This window comes from Tarenaya hassleriana, unplaced genomic scaffold, assembly GCF_000463585.1.
Source record: "Tarenaya hassleriana unplaced genomic scaffold, ASM46358v1 Cleome54, whole genome shotgun sequence".
NCBI lineage: Eukaryota > Viridiplantae > Streptophyta > Magnoliopsida > Brassicales > Cleomaceae > Tarenaya > Tarenaya hassleriana.
Window position 1 is genome coordinate 49,173 of NW_010968045.1, and position 20,280 is coordinate 69,452.

A 20,280-nucleotide genomic window follows, 5' to 3' on the forward strand; every position below is an offset into this window, starting at 1 on the left:
TAATGTGTTACAAAAAGTGTACTAGAACTTTGGAGTTTCTTTTGGGAGAACATGAATTGTAAAATAAATAAGGTGTTGAATTTAGAGAGTTGCGATTATTTTTTACTTGTAAAAATTATTATATGGACTGTTTATTAACATGTTTATAGTGTGGAAATGATAAATTCGCGAAACTCGTGAGGGTGCGACGAGTTTGACGGTGTAACGAGTATGACGGTGCGACGAGTCAAACTGGTCAAATGATAGTGTAAATTAATTTTTGAAGGTTCAACGTGGTATATAGGACATATTATTGCGTATCTAACGTGTTTTTGTTATTCGTAAATCCTATTGGAAAATAATATAATCTACCATAACCTAATGTGTTACAAAAAGTGTACTAGAACTTTGGAGTTTCTTTTGGGAGAACATGAATTGTAAAATAAATAAGGTGTTGAATTTAGAGAGTTGCGATTATTTTTTATTTGTAAAAATTGTTATATGGATTGTTTATTAACATGTTTATAGTGTGGAAATGATAAATTCGCGAAACTCGCGAGGGTGCGACGAGTTTGACTAGTTTGACGGTGTAACGAGTATGACGGTGCGACGAGTCACACTGGTCAAATGATAGTGTAAATTAATTTTTGAAGGTTCAACGTGGTATATAGGACATATTATGGCGTATCTATCGTGTTTTTGTTATTCGTAAATGATGGGTCGCACTGGGACCTCGAGCACCGGTTCACAACCGGTCTCGGGTCTGGTCCGCGGGCTTGCGCAGCGGAATTGGCGTTCAAAACAATTTTGAACCGCCCACGGACCATGGTTTCGGTGAAGAACCTCTTGGAGAGTAGAACTAATTAACCTTTTTGATTCAGAATCTGAAGGTTGGTTGAAGATCACAGCAAGGTGTTGAATGAGGCAACACCCTCTTGAGGAGTCCACACCTTTGGGATGGTTTCCAACACTTGGAAACTTGCTTGCTAGAGCTTGAAGAGATCAAATCTCTTGTGTATGATCAAGAACACTCTCTTGAGCTTGAGAGAGTTTCTTGCAGAGCTCCTTAGCCTCTCAGATGGCTAAGGGTCGGGATTAGGTCGAATGATTAGGTAGGAGTGCGTTCCCTACTTGTCTCCACCAAGAAAAGCCGAGAAAAACGCACTTTGGTGTTTTCAGACGTCCGGTCCGCCGGACCAACACTTGGTCAGCCGGACCGGACATGTAAAAACACGCGGAATTGTTCGGTCATGGTCTTGGTCCGGAGCTGACCAACTCTTGGTCAGCCGGACCAAGACCAATTTCTGCCGACAGTCCGAAAACACTCGCGATCCGGCGGACCAGAATTCGGTCCGCCGGACCAACCTTCTGGTCCGGGGCTGACCAACTCTTGGTCAGCTCCGGACCAGGGAGTTTTTCGGTCTTTCTTGTCCGCTGGTCCCACACGCGTCTGGTCCGGCTGACCAACTCTTGGTCAGCTCCGGACCAGACCTCTACGACGGAGAAAAATCCGATTTTTCTCGTCCGTTCGATCCCGTTCATATACTTCCATCCCATATGTGTGTGACCCTTTAGGCTCCTCCGAATACGGCAGTAAACGCGAGATCCTATCTCGCTTTACAAATCATATGCGGTCTCTAGCAAGACATTATGATTACCCGTATTGGAAGGAGTTAGATGTGATCTAACCGTAAAGCCAGAGATTGTAATACCCCGATTCCCGAATAAATTATTTAAATTAACTTCGGGAATAAAATAGGGTAAGACAACTCGAAAATATAAGGTGATTGGCATAAGAACCGAACCAAGGAATCAACGGGACTCGAACGCGTCGAAAATGTCGAACAAACAAAGGAAAAAGGGCGTAGACCGATCAGTCCAGAGGTAGACCGACCGGTCTAGCGAAAGACGGAGAAAAAGACGAAAAAACGGTACAGAACGGACGGACTAGGGGGTAGAACGGACGGACTAAGGGGTAGAACGGACGGACTAGGGGGTAGAACGGACGGAACAACAAGTAGAACGGACGGACCGCCCGTTCTACGAAGCGGAACGGACGGTCTGCAATTTTGGAACGGACGGACTGCCGTCCGCGAAGCGGAACGGACGGTCCAGTGGGTGGAATGGACGGACTGCCCGTTCGCGAAGCGGAACGGACGGACCAGCAGCAGAACGGACGGTCTAGGGTCCTGGGAGCAAAACGCCGAATAATGTTGACTTTCTTCCACCTTTCGGCCGCGATTATTGCGCGACAATCTGTCCCCACGCGCCACTAGCCGCCACTCCTGTGTAGTGCCAGGCATAGGCCGGCCCCTAGGCCGCGTTTTGATCGATTGTGCCTCTGAAGGGGCTGATAAATCAGCTCCAATCAGAGGAAGAAAACCATTTCGACTGAAAAACCGGATTTCTGAAAAAGAGAGAAAGAGAGAGGGATTGAGGAAGAACTAAGGCAAAGAGCTCGGGAAATCAAAGAGGGACACCCCAAGGAGGTTCCCAGGAAGTTTCGGAGGATAAGAAGATCTGTAGAACTCGTACAAGCTCGGACAAAATCGAATCTCACAGAAATCCGAGGTGAGTGGTTCGGATTGAGTTTGAGAGATTCTATTTTCATGATTTATGGTGTAGACTAGTCATTCTGCAATAGTTAAGCACCTAGGGATGTTAAGTATTGAGTGAGTAATGATTAGATCTTAAATCGGATCAGAATTTGGGCAAAAATGGTGAAAAATCGGACTGAACTCGTGAGGAAGACGAAGTTCTGGGTCCCAGACTGTCCGGTCTACGGACGTAGACCGTCCGTTCTGGGACTCAGCAGAACGAACGTGTATAAACAAACTAGAACGACCGATCCAACAGAACTCGGAACGTCCGATCTAGAAAATAACTGAGAACGGACGGTCTGGTTAGCTAGACCGCCCGTTCTGGACCTTATAGAACGGACGGTCCGAAGAAAACCGGATTGTCCGCCCTGTCCTCGTGGAACGGACGGTCTGCACTGTAGAACGGACGTTCTGCCCTGTAGAACGGACGGTCTGCACTGTAGAACGGACGGTCTAGGCACTTTGAACGGACGGACTGGCTGCAACCCCGACTATAGACTCAAATGGATTAAACGGTGATACGGTGAAAAATGGTATTTAAACGAAATAGGATAAAATAAGGATGAACGAACGTGAAAAAGGTAAAAGTAAATAGAAGAAAGGAATTAAACCGAATGGATACGAAGGGTAAATTTAAGAGAAGTACTCGGAATTTGCGATTTAGAAATAACGGATAAATAATTATGATGATGCATGTGATTGAATGATTAAGGCACCTCGTACTTAGTACCGGTTGACGGCGTGAGTCAGTGCTAGTACGGGGATGTGCGGATTTGGAACCAGTGCCGGTTGACGAACTTGGAGTCAGCACTGGATGTTGTGTGGTTTCGGTAATAGTACCGGTTGACGAACTTGGAGTCAGTACTATTACCGAAATGGAATACCAGTACCGGTTGACGGCGTGGAGTCAGTATTGGTATAGTTGGGTGGACGTTTCTGGAACAGTACCGGTTGACGAACTTGGAGTCAGTACCGTTAAGGAAATGTATAGTGAAGCCAGTACCGGTTGACGGCGTGGAGTCAGTACTGGTGGATCTGAGTGGTCGTCTTTATAATAGTATCGGTTGACGAAGTGGAGTCAATACTATTATAGGGAAGCAGGGTAAAGTCTAGTACCGGTAGATGAATTGAGTCAGTACTAGATGATACCGAAAGGAACGGTACCTGATAGTGCCGGTGGACGACTTGAGTTAGTACTATCAGGTATCGAAAAATGTGTGAAATAATGGTAATGTATCAAGGAAGATAAATGATAAAGAGTTAAATGGATAAAAATGAATTCTTGTATCGAGAGACCAGTCGGCACCGTTCTCCATGAGAATGGGCTCTCCGGGCTCAACCCGAGCTACTCACTAAGCATTTCGCTTAGCCCTCCGTTGTTGAATTTTTCAGATCCCGAGGAGCACGAGTAGCGTACTGTGGACGGCGACGGCTTGTGAAGACTTCATTATGTACGGATAAATAAGCCTGTATGTACGGTTTGGTTTGTGGAACAAGGTTTTTACGTGGAATCGGTTGTGTTTAAATGTATGTTTGGACAAGTATTGTTTCAAGAAAAGTGTGATGAATTTATTCCGCTGCGTATTTGTGTTTAAAAATGTTTTTTTTTAAATTCCCGTACTTTTGGTTTTATTATGTTTATTGGTTTTCGTCCATGTGGCATATCCTGTTCACGGGAAACGGGATTCGGGTGTCACAGAGATAGCTCAAACGATGATCCTCTTTGTCTCACGATATCATAATCGAACTCATAGTTCGAATGCTTTGTCGTATCCCGAGTAGACTGTTAGAGATAGATGACATTCATCTATAGTGTGACCACACATTTCCACAGTCTCACTCCTACGACGGGCCCAAGCGATATCTCTCTCTTTCGAGAGGGACAAAGTTTCATCTTGACTATCTACTATCCAATACATGATTCGTAATATACCCGAGCCCCGTCTTTATAGTCATCCGGTTAAAGACGACGTTTGACGCAGTCAAAGTACATTACTCGTCATGATGGATACAATAGATATCTCAGGTCTGAGGATCCAAAGTGAACCATCAAATGAGATTCAAGTCATGGATAAATCCAAACGACAATCTCACGCGAGTCATCCAGTCACTTGTTCCAAACAAGTACCCATGACCGTAATCCGTATCCAATACGTATGATCATCACTATGATCATCGATTAGCCCTCATGTTAGTCTTAATTCATCATTGTTCCCACAATGACAAACGACTAAGGAATTTAGGATCGTTCGTAACGATCCAGGGATTATCATTATTTATCAAATATGCAAAATAAATAATGAATAAATAATGTATTCATCCAATAAATACATCGTATCATACATAGTTCTCATATCGTATGATCATCCTAGAGCATTACATCCTTCAGTAAATCCTATTGGAAAATAATATAATCTACCCTAATCTAATGTGTTACAAAAAGTGTACTAGAACTTTGGAATTTCTTTTGGGAGAACATGCATTGTAAAATAAATAAGGTGTTGAATTTAGAGAGTTGCGATTATTTTTTATTTGTAAAAATTGTTATATGGATTGTTTATTAACATGTTTATAGTGTGGAAATGATAAATTCGCGAAACTCGCGAGGGTGCGACGAGTTTGACTAGTTTGACGGTGTAACGAGTATGACGGTGCGACGAGTCAAACTCGTCAAATGATAGTGTAAATTAAATTTTGAAGGTTCAACATGGTAAATTGTTATATGGACTATTTATTCAAGTACTACCAGTGTGTAACTAGTATAACCATTTAACTTCATGACCACTTTGATTAGTGTAATCGTATAATTTTTTCACTGGTATGTGCACTCGACGAATATGACCCATTTAACTAGATTTATCAGACTAGTCAAACTGGTCGCAACATTCAAGTACGACTAATGTGACTAGTATGACTATTTAGCTTTCATATGACTAGTCTTTTGTGAAAAATATTGCTTCTCACTTTCTAACTGAAATCCTAATTTTTTTATCCATATAACTCGAATAATATGATCCATTTGATTTGTTTTGTCTTATTTTATTATTTACTCAGATGTCTCCTCCAATATCTTTTCAAAGGGTATTTCTTCTTCTTCTTCTTCTTCTTCTTTTTCCCCTTCCATTCTTGTTCCTCCTCCTCCTCCTACTCTTTCTTCTTCTTCTTCTTCTTCTTCTTCTTCCTCGGAATCTTCATCTTCATCTTCTTCTTCTGCATTCAACTCAATCTTTTGGATACTTTTTGCAGTTTAGACCAGAGATAATGGCATGTTCGGTGATCACTACTAGAAAACACGGAAAAGGTGACGCAAAAGGTGACGCAAATTTTGCGTCACTAAAATGGTGACGCAAAAGTGACGTAAACGGTGACACAACTATTTTCGTCACTAAAGCGTCACTAAATAGTGACGCAATAGTGACGCAAATAGTTGCGTCACTAAACGGTGACGCAAAAAATAACGCAAAATTTGTGTCACGAAAAAAGGTGACGCAAGAGTGGCGCAAATAGTTGCGTCACCCTTTGGTGACGCAATTTAGTCACCTTTTAGTGACGCAATTGCGTCACTATATCTGTATTTTATTATTTATATGTATAAACATACAAATATTTATATATAAATATATATTTTATATATACGTATATATATATTTGTAAGTATAAATATTTGTATATGTATATGTATTAATGTAGTAATATAACAGAAGTTTAACTTGGATCAGTTGGTTGGTTGTCAATTGGAACTCTAAAGTTAAGCGTGCTCGAGCTGGAGTAGTGGAGGATGGGTGACCTCCTGGGAAGTGGATTTCGAGGATTAAATCTCAGAGTTTCCGATTCGGCTTAAGATCGCGGTTGGAGGTTAGAGGTCGGGAATAGGGTATAGGATTAGATTTGGAATTAAAAAAATTTATTTTTGAATCCAAAATACGTTTTAGTGACGCAATAATTGTGTCACCTTTTTGAGTCACTAAATAGTGACGCAATTGTATCACCAAAAAGTGACGCTAAAAGGTGACGCAATTGCGTCACTATTTAGTGACGCAAAAATTGATTCATTATTGCGTCACCCTTTGGTGACGCTTGGTGACGAAATCTGAATTGGTGACGGTATGAATGGTGACGCTTTTGGTTGCGTCACTATTGCGTCACCTTTTGAAAAGGGTGACGCAAAAATATAAAAGGGTGACGCAACTTTTGCGTCACCCTTTTGCTGTTTTCTAGTAGTGGATCGAGTATCTAACGGATACACCGTTCAGAATAAAACCACAACTCTTTCACGTTTTCTTCAAGCTTTAGTGCGCGATGCAAAAAGACAGACATCATAACCATTTTTAATGTGTCTTCACATTGAAGATGGAAAATATATCGAAACTGTGACTCTTTGTTGAAATATATCCATTCTTCGTTTGTTAGAGCCTTTTTAAGAGAACGGATGGTTTCAAATGGATAACACTTTGTTGTGATCTTGGGAGCATGATGAATGTCGTTAAAATCATATACAAAAGAAACCTGCAAAAAGGAAATTAACATTTGTTATCACTTTTGTGTCAATAGTAACCATGTTTATCAAACTCATCAAACTTGTCAAACTCGTCATACCATTCAGGTGCGATGAATGTGACTAGTCTGACTAAATTAACATCTTGTGCAGTTTGACGAGTGTGACTGGTTGTGACCTGTTTACCAGTTTGGTCAGACCAGTCTAACTCGTTATACCCTTCAAGTGTGACCATTGTGACTAGTACGACCATTTTGTCTCACCATGATAACTTCAATATGACTCGGCTTTGTGAAAAATCTTATTTCCCACTTTCTAACCGAAACCCTAATTTTTCTTGACTATATAACTCTACTGATATGACATAATATGACTCATTTGGACACTATAACCGTGATTCGAGTTCTATATTACTCGACATTGAGCAAAACAATTTTTCTCATTTTTTTTACCAAAATCCGTATTTTTCTAATCCATACTACACAAAAATGATCCATTTTAGTCGGTTTTGTTTTCGTTTATTGTTTACCCAAACACATAGACACGAAATTCTAAGAAAAACTTCTCACTTTCTCGGTGAGTTCAAGCGCAAAACATACCCGGATATCTTCGTAAATAGGAGTCGAAGACGAAGAAGGAGAAGAAACCATCTGAAGTGAGAAGATACTGCAAAAAAAAATCACAACAAAAATCGCCAAAGAAGAGAAAAATCGCCAAAAAAGAGAGAAGATATAGTTATAGAGAAATTGCAGAAACGAAGAGACAGGGGAAGAAGAAAACTGCTCAAAATTTGATTTTTTTATGTTTTTTTTTAAATTCAAAATGCTGCCACGTGTCTTTTTTATTTATATAATTTTGTCACTTCTTTAATATTTGTTTTTTTTATTCTGGCATTAACACGTGTCCTTTTTATTAAGGGTAAAAGTGTTTTTTTACCCTTTAAGAGTTTTTTTTTTGAAACCCTAGTTTTAAAGGGTATAGGCTGAAGTATTTGCACACATTTAAAGGTATTCTTGTAATAACGCCTATTAATTCACTAATATTTAAATAAAATTTATTATTATATAAAAATTAAAAATTTTGAGACCCCTGGAGGGGACGATTGGGTGTTCTGGATGTGGATCTGATGGCTTCTATTTCTTTTTTAACAACGGGCCCATTAAAAAAGAAATGTTCGGCCCATTACAAAACATTGTAACGATTAATCTTATTAAGCCCAATTTTAGAATATTTTATTGATTAAAAACAAAAATAGGGTTTCTGAAAAACCGCTCTCGTGTCTCTGTGTACTTCTCCTCAGCCGCTTAGATAGTTAGATTTTATGACGTCATATTTATTTGTTTTTTAAAAATCTCCTACTCATCTGAGTTTCGATACTCTTCTGTCAGAATCTCAGATTCGACAATCTCAGGTGAAGCTCTCAATGATTTAGTTTTCTTTGGCGGATCCCTAATCTCAATTTTAAAATAATTTATTCATTAAAATCAAGTTCTTCTAAACATACAAAATAGGGTTTCTGAATCATTGGCCAAAAAAAAAAAAAATAGGATCCTTGCGGTAATCTGACGAGAGCCGACGGAGACAGCAAGTCGTCCAATCGTAAGAACAAGGTGCGTTCCCATTCTGATAAACCAATTATTATTATTATTTGATTTATAGTTTATATCTTTAAAATTTGTTTTTTTGGGGTAAGATGTTACAACTTCTGATGTGAATCTGGTTATTATTATTATTATTTGATTTACAGTTCATATCTTTAAAATTTTAATGTTTAGTCTAACCTAAATAATTTTATAGATGGTAATACTTATGGGTGGTGTTTTCAAAAGTTTATATTAACATAACGATTTTTAAAATATGAGCTATGATGAAAATGGTTTTCTTATAGGTATATATATATTATATCGTACGATTTCTTAATGCTTAGTCCTTGAAAAAATCTAAATCTATAGAATAGTATGAAAACTTTATATATCAAGAGACCAACAATACAAAATTATTACTATTATCATTATTATTTGATTTATAGTGAAATGCAAAAAAATATACTAATTTATTGGGGGGGGGGGAACTCAAATATCTTTTCGTAATTTGTGTTTGTAATCAAATATATTGAGAATAATATATGTATATATATATATGTTTATGTATATACTATAGATATAAGATGACTACAAATAATTATAATATATATTTTAAACAATAAAATTTGAAAAACATATCTCAAAATTTATCTTTTTAAATCTTTTTTAAAATTATGAGCTATGATAAAAATGGTTCTTTATAGATATGTACAGTGTAATATTATTTTTAAAATAATGTGTATTTTTAAATTTTTTAACTTACTAAAACTCGGAAAACTTTCTCGAGTCAAAGTCTTGGACACAAAGTGCTCATCGAATCTCATTTTGTGTAAACCTTTTTTTAAAACACAATGGTGGGTCCCACATTTAATTGTGGTTTATTACAATTGACAATGATAGTGGAGCCTGAGAGGCACATGCATGGTGCAGGGGTAATAATGGGAATAGGCTTGTTTGGTTGGGTATAAAGCTCTACGCCTTCCCTATATGGGATCCACTTGTTCCCTCTTCCAAACACGCCTTCATGCTCGATTTTCTTCTTAACCCACAGTTTATCTACCCCTCCCCCTCCTCCACATATTATTATTATTATTACTACAATTATTATTATTTCTTTTATAATCGTACAATTTCGTAGTGCTTAGTATTTGAAAAATTCTAAATCTATACAACATTAAGATAAATTTTTAATAAACTAGAGATCAACTGAATACAAGATTATTATTATTATTATTATTATTATTATTATTATTATTATTATTATTATTTATAGTGAAATGCAAAAAAATATACTAATTTTTTGGAAAAAACTCGAGGGTTTTTTTCGTAATTTAGCCCTTGTGTACTTCTGTAACCCTTGTACTCCCAATCTCAAGTCTTCGCCGCTTAGGTAGTTAGATTCTGTGATGTTATATTTATCAAAATATATTTAGAATATTCTTAGTTATTAAAATGTTATATTTCAAAACATTGATTTTTTGTAACTAACACCCCTAACAGCCAAAAACATTATTTCATATATAAAAATCACATTGCAATAAAACCAAACATAGTTTATATCTTTAAAATTTTATACCATCAAAACCTCGATATTTATATACATATTTATTTTCTCTTCTTTTTTCGGGTATTGAAACTACCATTCATATATGTACATTGTATAAGATAAAATAAATGTCTCACAAGATACAAGAGGTAGAGGTTGGGTTAAATGAAATGCTTTTTAATCTACAATAAGCTTTGAAATTGGGCCCGTTATGTTTTTGGGCCGTTCAAGTAAGATGGGCCCATAAGCTTGAAATGGGCCCATTATGTTTTTGCACTTTGACCTTATTACGAGGCCCATCTCGACTTCCTAATTAGTTCTCTCCTTCCCACGTGACACCTTGTCGTCTCCACGTGCTTGTCTTCTTTGCCATCTGACTCCGTTTCTCGTTCGAAGGATGATGAGCAGACTCCATTGACAGATCACTCAAAACAACCTTTTAACTAAAGAAACCAAAATTATAACAAGAGATAAAGATTATTTTAATATAAGAATATTCTAAATATCTTTTGATAAATTATTCTCCAAAACCATACAAATTATAAAAGATTTGCAACTGAAGAAACAAACGTATATGGACACAAATTCTATGTTTCTAATCAAATATATTGAGATTAATAAGTATGTGTTTATGTATATACTATAGGTATAAGATATAAGATGACTACAATATATACTTTAAACAATAAAATTTGAGAAACATACCTCAAATTTAGTTTTTTTTTACAAAACGTTTTTGAGATATGGGCTATGATAAAATGGTTATCTTTATAGAAAGGTAGTGTAAAATTATTTTTAAAATAATGAGTATTATTTAGCATTGTCAATTGGAATAATCTATTATAAAACTCATCACAATCTATTTATACCACAGATTAATTCTATTATATGTATATACATATATATATATATATAAGATGAAATATCCATCTTTTTTTCTTCTCTTTTTTTGGGTAGTGAAATAACAGGAAGTGAAAAAATTTTAAGTCACATATTTTTTAAACATCAACCTAGATGCTACTCACTGAACTGATCTTTCTCTCATCTCCTCTCAATTAATCGATTTCGATTTTCATACTTATCTGAAATGATTCGCATATTCTTTTTTATGTTGATTGCGGTCGGCTGTTCTTTTGTTTGAATTGATTCTCATATCAGGTTTTATGTTAAATTCGTGAAATCTGTTTATGTCTGAATTGAGTGTTGGCTCAAACTGGATTTTGGCTTTCTGAATCAGGTTCAAAAAGGTTAAGGTTTTGTGGGGGTTTTGATTCTGTCTTTTTGAATGGAAGCTAATATGACGCCGATGGTGCGGAGAATGGTTGCTTTTGCATTTGCTTCTGCCTCAGGTCTGCTTCAGACTCATCCCCTAGGGAGAGGTACTCTGAACAACTTCTTGCACTGTTCCTCTGTCTTAAGCTGTCGGAGATCGTCTTTTTCCGATGTTAGAGACCGCAATATGTCATACAGAGACAGATTGAGATGTGGGGTTCATGATTGTCATGCCGAGTATGCTGTTGATTTGTTCGATCAGATGGTTCAGTCTCGTCCCGTACCTTCCATCGTCGATTTTACTAAACTATTGAGTGCAATCATGAAGATGAAACGGTATGATGTTGTCATTTTCCTCTGCAAGAAAATGGAATTGCTCGGGGTTTCACATAATATCTACTCTTTGAATGTTCTCATCAACTGTTTCTCCCACTCTCCTCAAGTGTTTTTGGGTTTATCTGTCGTGGGCAAAATCTTGAAACTCGGTTACGAGCCGAATGTAGTCACCTACACTACCCTAGCTCATGGTTTCTGTATCCACGGAAAGATTTCAGCGGCCTTAAGCTTGATTGACCAAATGGTGGAAGAGGGATACAAACCTAATGTCGTAACATTTAGTACTTTGATCAACGGATTTTGCCTTGAAGGTAGAGTCTCTGAAGCATTGAGTTTACTTGATCAGATGCAAAAGATGGACTGTCAGCCCGATGTAGTTACATTTCGCATTGTTATAAACGGGGTCTGTAAGGCAAGAGATTATGCGTTGGCAATGAATCTACTCGAGAAGATGGAGGAAATGCATATTGAGATCGATATCGTAATTTATAATACGATCATCGACTATCTTTGCAAAGCCGGACACGTGGAGGGTGCACTGAACCTTTTCGGAAAGATGGATAGTTGTGGGATTGTACCTGATGTAGTAACTTTTAATTCAATGATAAATGGTTACTGCAAGGCTAATAGAGTCGATAAGGGTATTAATCTCTTTTATGAGATGTCTTGAAGAGGATTGGTTGCTGATGCGATTACTTACAACATCCTCATCCAAGGGTTTTATCGAGTAGGCAACCTTGGTGCTGCCCAAAAGGTTTTCATGCAGATGCAGTATAAGGGTCATCGTCCTGATCTTGTGACTTACAACATTGTGCTTGATGGACTTTGTAAGAATGGAAAAACGGACATGGCACTTTGCCTATATAATAAGTTGGATAAGAGTGGGATTGACCTCCATATACCTCTCCATAGTTGCATGATGCATGGTTTGTGCAGGGTTGGGAGGGTTGACGAAGCGTTGATATTATTTAATAAGCTTCTTGACAGAGGGGTGAAGCCGGATGTGATCATGTATAACATAATGATCTCCGGACTTTGCGGAAAAGATTTACTCTATGAAGCCGAGAAGGTAATTGGGAAGATGAAAGAGACTGGTTGTTTTCCCGACGATGGTACGTATAACGCATTGATCAGGGGTCGTCTTAGAAGTCGCTTTCCATCGATGGTTATCGAGCTGATACGAGAAATGCAGAGCAATGGTTTTTCTATGCATGCATCGACGTCAAATATGATAAGGGATATGGTATATGGAGGTATATTGGATAAGGGGGTTTTGGATCTCCTCTCTTAGTAGATGCAAGTACTAAACGGCTAATGAGAAGAGCCAACATCGCATGGTTGTACTTGTATGTTTGATGAGAAGAGCCAGAAACTTCAAGCTATCCAGGTAAATTATCTCTATGTTTCACTTCCTCTGTTTTCAATGTCATAAATCCTGTATGCCCTTGTTTGTTTGTTTGGGCACAGTTTCAGCAGTGGCAATCCCCCTGGAAAACATGGGTCGACCGACACAGGCCTTGAAACATATTTGACATCTGCAGAGAGAGTGTCTCAAGCCCTGAAACCGAACATGGACTACAAGGTGGTAAGAGAATTCGAGACAGTCTCGCTTCATTTGACATATGCAGTTTCTAATCCACTTTGTTGGAAAATGTGTTACAAACAGAATGAAAATGTCTCTTTCAAACGCAGAAACCAAGAGAATCGAAACAGAGGAATAGTGTTTGGGTTTCAATGTATAGTTCAGAACATCCTCTCGTTTTTTCCCCCATCAAAGACGCAATCAAATCGAGCCTCGTCTCAGAAAGCTTCAGAAACTCATGGCTCTTCGGTCGGACATCACGGCGAACTTCAAAAAACGATACAGGGCTCGAGGGCATGGAGCAGAGGCAGCAGCAAATGATGTATTGAGGTAAGAATAATGTCCCCTGGAAGTTCAGATGCTTTTTTACCCCCCTGTTTTTGGGAAACTGCATAAGATTCTGATGAAAATGCCCATAAAGGCATGGTAAAATCAAAGGTGAGAGAGTCTGTGGTTTGTGTCTCATTTGTTACAAGAAGAAGAAGCAATGCAATCCGTGCGTCGAAAGAGGTCAGAATCTCTGATTTCCCCTACGTCCGAAAGAAACCAATCTCTGATATGCGTTTGTCGGCAACTGGAGATCATTAGCTGTTTGGGTGTTTTGTAATGTGTGTTTTGTAGCTTTCGGAGACGGGAAAAGGGCTAAACATGGGTGGAGGCCCAGAAGCTCCAGGGGGTCGATGGTGGACAATAAAAGGGAAGTTGGAGAAACACCTGGAGATAACTAAGCCTGATGCCGAGGAGGAGCTGCCGAGTGGATTTCCATGGTGGATAAATACTCAACTTCGATTTGCTTAGGTTTTTGTTGGCCCGTGACCTGATCGTCTTTGGATTTGCGATTAAGCATGATTCTCGGCTTTTATGGGTTCAAATAAATGTAGCATTGGGTACACATTTGTTCATACACTTGTCTGGGATTCGGTCCGACACTTGGGCGGTTGACACGTGGCGTTGTAGGGTCTTTTGTTCGTGATCTTGCTGAAATCATCTACATATATGTACCCACCGTTTCATCAAATCCGCCAAGGTTACTGGTCAATAGTTTATTTGATTTTTTTTTCTTAATTTATCTAACATGCATTCATTCACCATCTTAAACTTACACTATATATACATATATATATGTATGTATGTATTTTCGGTCTACGTGGTTTGATGAATATAAATATAGACGTTATCATATGTCGCGATCAACACACGATTTCCTACCAAAAGTCTGACACGAAATTACTCGGAAAACAGATAAAAACAATGATTCAAACAAAGGTGAAGTCAACCAAAAATTATGAATTACACAAAATTAGCGAAAAATACTCACAACGCAGCCGGAGACGGGGAATCGGGGCCGAGACTCGGTCTTCCTGAAGGAGAGAGAGCCGCGAGAGACGAAAGGCAAAGACGACGACGTCTTGGCGGCGGCGGCGGTGGGAGGTGAGGACAGAGCCAGCGACGCCATTGCACAATATATATATATACCGGTATATACGTCCGATAACATGATACATGAATCGAGTGATGATAAGCTCGAAAATAATATTTTACCTTACTCCTCACATTTATCCATCTCATTCATCGGAACAAAGTTTCAATTCTATCACAAGGACTCAACTTTGTAAAATCGAATAGTTTATGATAGATCATGGCGAATTAGATAAACTAAGTTGGTATAAAAAAAAGTCCACGCGATGCGCGTGGATTATTACCTAGTATATATTAAATATATTGATGTATATATATCGATATATTTAATTAAAAAATAGATTGAAAATATATATCACATGATATAATACTAATATTATAAAAGTAAAAAAGAGTGTGAGATGTGATGAAATATAGAAACACGTGTAGGAAATTAATAAATGTTTTTATACAAAATTTGACACCCCCCCCCAGTAGAGGACGATTGGGTGTTCTTCAAGGGAAGGGATGTGATGTGGATCTGCTTCTATTGTAAATCAACAAGCACAAGTTCATCGGCCCAATTTTATTAAGCCCATTTTTTAAAATAACTTTGATTTTTTTTATTATAAAAAAAATAGGGTTCCTGGACCAAACACCGCTTTCGTGAACGGCGGCATCTCTCTCTCTCTCTTCTGTCTGTCTCATGTCCGCTCTCTCTCTCTCACTTGGCGTACTTTCTTCTTGATCTGAGTTTCGACATTCATCTCGGATTCGACAATCTCAATCGTAAGTCTATCAATCGTAAGGCAACGCAAGAACAAGGTGCGTTCCGATTCTGCCCATCTTTTTCTTGCTCGAGATCGGACGGTGGTCGGAAACCGGCCACTAGAGCCGGAAGCCCAGATGCCGCCGCTCTATTATATGCCTGAAGTTTGTTTGTTTTTTTTTTTGGTTTAATGTGATTATATTATCGGAACTTATCAATTAAGAAAACTTGAATTTTTTTTGGCAAATAAAACCCCACCTTAATCTTAACCAAAAAAAATAAGAACAAAAAATAAAAATAAAAATTTAAAAACAAAAAACATGGTTACTCAGTATGGTTTAATACAATATTATTATAGGCACAATATTAGTACTTCATGTCATTATTTGGGTTAAAAATTATAACATTGGTAGGAGCATTAGTTTCTGAAAGTATTTATTAAATATATATATATACATACATATATTAATTCACTAATATTTAAATAAAATTTATTATTTTATAAAAATTAAAAATGTTGAGTTTTAATTTATCTTAAATTAAATAACAATTGTTAATATCAAAATTTTGAGACTCCTAGAGGGGACGATTGGGTGTTCTTGAGGGCTTCTATTTCTTTTTTAACAACCGGCCCATTACAAAAGAAGTGTTCGGCCCATTACAAAACATTGTAACGATTAATCTTATTAAGCCCAATTTTAAAATATTTTATTGATTAAAAACCAAAATAGGGTTTCTGAAAAACCGCTTTCGTGCCTCTGTGTACTTCTTCTCAGCCGCTTAGATAGTTAGATTTTATGACGTCATATTTATTTGTTTTTTAAAAAATCTGCTACTCAATCTCTCTCACTTCTTCTTCATCTGAGTTTCGATACTCTTCTGTCAGAATCTCAGTTTCGACAATCTCAGGTGAAGCTCTCAACGATTTAGCTTTCTTTGACGGATCCCTAATCTCAATTTTAAAATAATTTATTGATTAAAATCAAGTTCTAAACATACAAAATAGGGTTTCTGAAAATAGGATCCTTGTCGTAATCTGACGATTTTCTCATCATCCAGGTAGACGAGAGCCGACGGAGACAGCAACTCATCCAATCGTAAGAACAAGGTGCGTTCCCATTCTGATAAACCAATTATTATTATTATTATTATTTGTTATCTTTAAAATTTGTTTTTTTTGGGGTAAGATGATACAATTTGTGATGTGAATCTGGTTATTATTATTATTATTATTATTTAATTTATAGTTTATATCTTTCAAATTTTAATGTGCATGTTAACGCTTATGGGTGGTGTTTTCAAAAGCTTATATTAACAAAACTTTTTTGAAATATGAGGTATGATAAAAAAAAATGGTTATCTTTATAGATATGCATAGTGTAAAATTATTTTTTAAAATAATGGTTTTTTAAAAAAAAAAAATTAACTCACTAAAACTCTTAGACTACATGTTTTATTTAAAACAGAATATTTAAAATGTTGGATGAAATTGGGTTAAAAATAAAAATTTAGACACGGTTTCGATATTAAAAATAAGCTCTAAGGTACAATGGGAACTCCCACCCTGTAAAGTTGGGACCATCTGAAGAAGTGGACGAGACGTTATATACAGTATATGTACACACATATATATTTATATATATATATATATTTATTTTCTCTTCTTTTTTCGGGTATTGAAATAATTTGCCTGAAACAATAATTGGATAACAAAATACTTGGTTATTCAAAAAAAAATTCATCACAATCCATTTATATCTCGCACATATAAGGAAGTGGTGGAGCGTGAGAGGCACGTGCATGGTGCAGAGAATAATAATGGGAAGAGGCTTGTTTGGTTGGGTATAAAGCTCCACCCCTTCCCTATATGGGATCCACTTGTTCCCTCTTCCAAACACGCCTTCTTTATTTGATTTATAGTTAAATGCCGAGAAAAATATATATACTAATTCATTGGGGGAGAAAACTCGAGGGTCTTTTCGTAATTTAGCACTCATCTCTCTCTCTCTATGTGGATATGATCATAGATCGTCACTCGGCCTACTTTCTTTTTAATCTCAGAGGCCCAAACACGCAACCAACGGAGACAGGAAATCAATCATCTTAAGAACAAGGTGCGTACTAAATGATTTTATATTCATTTATAATTCATATATATATATATATATGCCTGAAGTTTGTTAAATTCCCATCTCATAATATATACACACGGACATTTCTTATTTTAAAAAAACAAAACCATAAACGTACATTGGGTTCTCTTAAAAGACATATATTGGGCCGTGGCAGCATTTTATTGGGCCTATAAGTTTTAGATTTGATTCTTGTTTTATGTTGTTTTCTTCTCTTTGGATTTTGAAAAATCGAATTGAAGATATAAATTTGAACACGAGATCAAGATTGTATATGTAAGAACATGAAATCTAGTTATTATATAGTAAACATTTCTTCTGTATGTATTTATTATGTTTGCAAAAAAAATATAAAATTTTTAAAATATATTTATAAAACTAATAAATTAAAAAACTTATAGGCCCAATAAAATGCTGCCACGGCCCAATATATGTCTTTTAAGAGAACCCAATGTACGTTTATGGTTTTGTTTTTTTAAAATAAGAAATGTGTGTGTATATATTATGAGATGGGAATTTAACAAACTTCAGGCATATATATATATATATATTGAATTATAAATGAATAAAATCATTTAGTACGCACCTTGTTCTTAAGATGATTGATTTCAACTTAATCAAGATATAGTATATGCTCGATTGAGTGGGAGCTCCGAGATTGGGATTACATAATCGAATGGATGACCTATTCGGATTATGAACAATCGTTGCACAGAAACCGATTAGATCTAGAAGCTCTATCTAATCGAATAAGATAAATAATAATCTAACATACATGTGGACACTAATAACATATAATAATCTAATATATTATTAAGGTGAACTACCCAATTATTACAAGCCAACAATGTGACTTAACTTTCAACTATAACATTTTTTTTACGACACTTATTTTTGGAACTTGAACATGTATATCTTTAAAACAAATTTATGCGACCCTCTCATAACTTTGAGAGGTTCGGTTAAAAAAACATCAAATACTTTCAAATTTAATAAATGTATAACAGATCTATCATAATTTAATCACATTTTATTTTTTTTGTTTTTATTTTTAATTATTAACTGATTTTTTATTCAAAGTCTCTCTCTCTCATCTCCTCTCAATTATTCGATTTCGATTTTCGTACTTGTCTGAAGTGATTCTCATATCAGTTTTTATGTTGATTGCGGTCGGCCCTTCTCTTGTCTGAATTAATTCTCATATCAGTTTTTACGCTAAATTCGTGTAATCTGTTTATGTTAGAATTGAGTGTTGACTTGGGTTTTGGCTTTCTGAATCAGGTTCGAAAAGGATAAGGTTTTGTGGGGGTTTCTGATTCTGTCTCTTTGAATGGAAGCTAAGATGACGGCAGTGGTCCGAAGAATGGCTGCTTTTGCATTTGCTTCTGCCTCAGGTCTACTTCAGACTCATCCCCTAAGAAGAGGTACTCTGAACAACTTCTTGCACTGTTCCTCTGTCTTAAGCTGTCGGAGATCGTCTTTTTCCGATGTTAGAGACCGCAATATGTCATACAGAGATAGATTGAGATGTGGCGTTCATGACTGTCATGCCGAGTATGCTGTTGATTTGTTCGATCAGATGGTTCAGTCTCGTCCCGTACCTTCCATCGTCGATTTTACTAAACTATTGAGTGCAATCATGAAGATGAAACGGTATGATGTTGTCATTTCCCTCTGCAAGAAAATGGAATTGCTTGGGGTTTCACATGATATCTACTCTTTGAATGTTCTCATCAACTGTTTCTCCCACTCTCCTCAAGTGTTTTTGGGTTTATCTGTCGTGGGCAAAATCTTGAAACTCGGTTACAAGCCTAATGTAGTCACCTACAATATCTTAGCTCATGGTTTCTGTATCCACGGCAAGATTTCAGCGGCCTTAAGCTTGGTTGACCAAATGGTGGAAGAGGGATACAAACCTAATGTCGTAACATTTAGTACTTTGATCAACGGATTTTGCATTGAGGGTAGAGTTTCTGAAGCATTGAGTTTACTTGATCAGATGCTAAAGATGGACTGTGAGCCCAATGTAGTTACATTTGCCATTGTTATAAACGGGGCCTGTAAGGCAAGAGATTATGCGTTGGCCATGAATCTACTCGAGAAGATGGAGGAAATGCATATTGAGATCGATATTGTAATTTATAATACGATCATCGACTATCTTTGCAAAGCCGGACACGTGGAGGGTGCACTGAACCTTTTCGGAAAGATGGATAGTTGTGGGATTGTACCTGATGTAGTAACTTTTAGTTCTATGATAAATGGTTACTGCAAGGCTAATAGGGTCGATCAGGGTCTTAATCTCTTTTATGAGATGTCTCGAAGAGGATTGGTTGCTGATGCGATTACATACAACATCCTCATCCAAGGGTTTTACAGAGTAGGCAACCTTGGTGCTGCCCAAAAGTTTTTTATGGAGATGCAGTATAAGGGTCATCGTCCTGATCTTGTGACTTACATCATTTTGCTTGATGGACTCTGTAAGAATGGAAAAACGGACAAGGCACTTTGCCTTTATAATAAGTTGGGTAAGAGTGTGATTGACCTCGATATACCTCTCCATAGTTGCATGATGCATGGTTTGTGCA

At 36.9% G+C, this 20,280-nt stretch overlaps 4 protein-coding genes across 14 annotated transcripts in view; all 4 read left to right on the top strand.

Moving 5' to 3' along the window:
• Positions 1 to 20,280, top strand: part of LOC104798479 (pentatricopeptide repeat-containing protein At1g12300, mitochondrial-like) — a 53,547-nt gene that overhangs the window by 17,268 nt on the left and 15,999 nt on the right. Inside the window, exons 3-4 of one of the 2 annotated variants that reach the window (XM_010520585.2) lie at positions 16,620 to 16,668; positions 17,622 to 17,674. The gene's annotated coding sequence lies outside the window, so the exon portion shown is untranslated. The remainder of the gene's footprint in view (positions 1 to 16,619; positions 16,669 to 17,621; positions 17,675 to 20,280) is intronic. The other variant, XM_010520583.2, reaches the window with a different exon arrangement.
• Positions 1 to 20,280, top strand: part of LOC104798481 (putative pentatricopeptide repeat-containing protein At1g12700, mitochondrial) — a 49,614-nt gene that overhangs the window by 14,110 nt on the left and 15,224 nt on the right. The window contains exons 2-4 of one of the 10 annotated variants that reach the window (XM_010520601.2): positions 13,285 to 13,723; positions 13,815 to 13,903; positions 14,192 to 14,295. The exons of 1 other annotated variant lie outside the window; for it this stretch is intronic. The gene's annotated coding sequence lies outside the window, so the exon portion shown is untranslated. Of the gene's footprint in view, positions 1 to 13,284; positions 13,724 to 13,814; positions 13,904 to 14,014; positions 14,035 to 14,191; positions 14,296 to 20,280 lie in introns of those variants that run through there. 8 more of the 10 variants (XM_010520599.2, XM_019200706.1, XM_019200708.1 and 5 more) reach the window with 8 other exon arrangements.
• Positions 11,501 to 14,191, top strand: LOC109116016 (pentatricopeptide repeat-containing protein At1g62914, mitochondrial-like). Its single transcript, XM_019200695.1, has 4 exons — positions 11,501 to 12,452; positions 12,543 to 13,064; positions 13,791 to 13,903; positions 14,015 to 14,191. The coding sequence occupies exons 1-4, from the start codon at positions 11,501 to 11,503 to the stop codon at positions 14,189 to 14,191; spliced, it is 1,764 nt and encodes a 587-aa protein (XP_019056240.1).
• The window catches only part of LOC109116017 (pentatricopeptide repeat-containing protein At1g12300, mitochondrial-like), a 2,726-nt gene continuing 1,480 nt past the window's right edge, over positions 19,035 to 20,280 (top strand). The window contains exon 1 of the mRNA XM_019200696.1: positions 19,035 to 20,271. Within this exon, the coding sequence (XP_019056241.1) occupies positions 19,035 to 20,271 (1,237 nt within the window). The remainder of the gene's footprint in view (positions 20,272 to 20,280) is intronic.

What these genes read in the sequence shown, in the direction of transcription:
- LOC109116016 (XM_019200695.1), top strand. Translation starts at nt 11,501, where the DNA reads ATGACGCCGATGGTGCGGAGAATGGTTGCTTTTGCATTTGCTTCTGCC. An exon ending in AAGGGATATGGTATATGGAG is followed by an intron (nt 13,065 to 13,790) that starts GTATATTGGATA and finishes AAACTGCATAAG; the next exon opens with ATTCTGATGAAAATGCCCAT. An exon ending in CAATCCGTGCGTCGAAAGAG is followed by an intron (nt 13,904 to 14,014) that starts GTCAGAATCTCT and finishes TGTGTTTTGTAG; the next exon opens with CTTTCGGAGACGGGAAAAGG.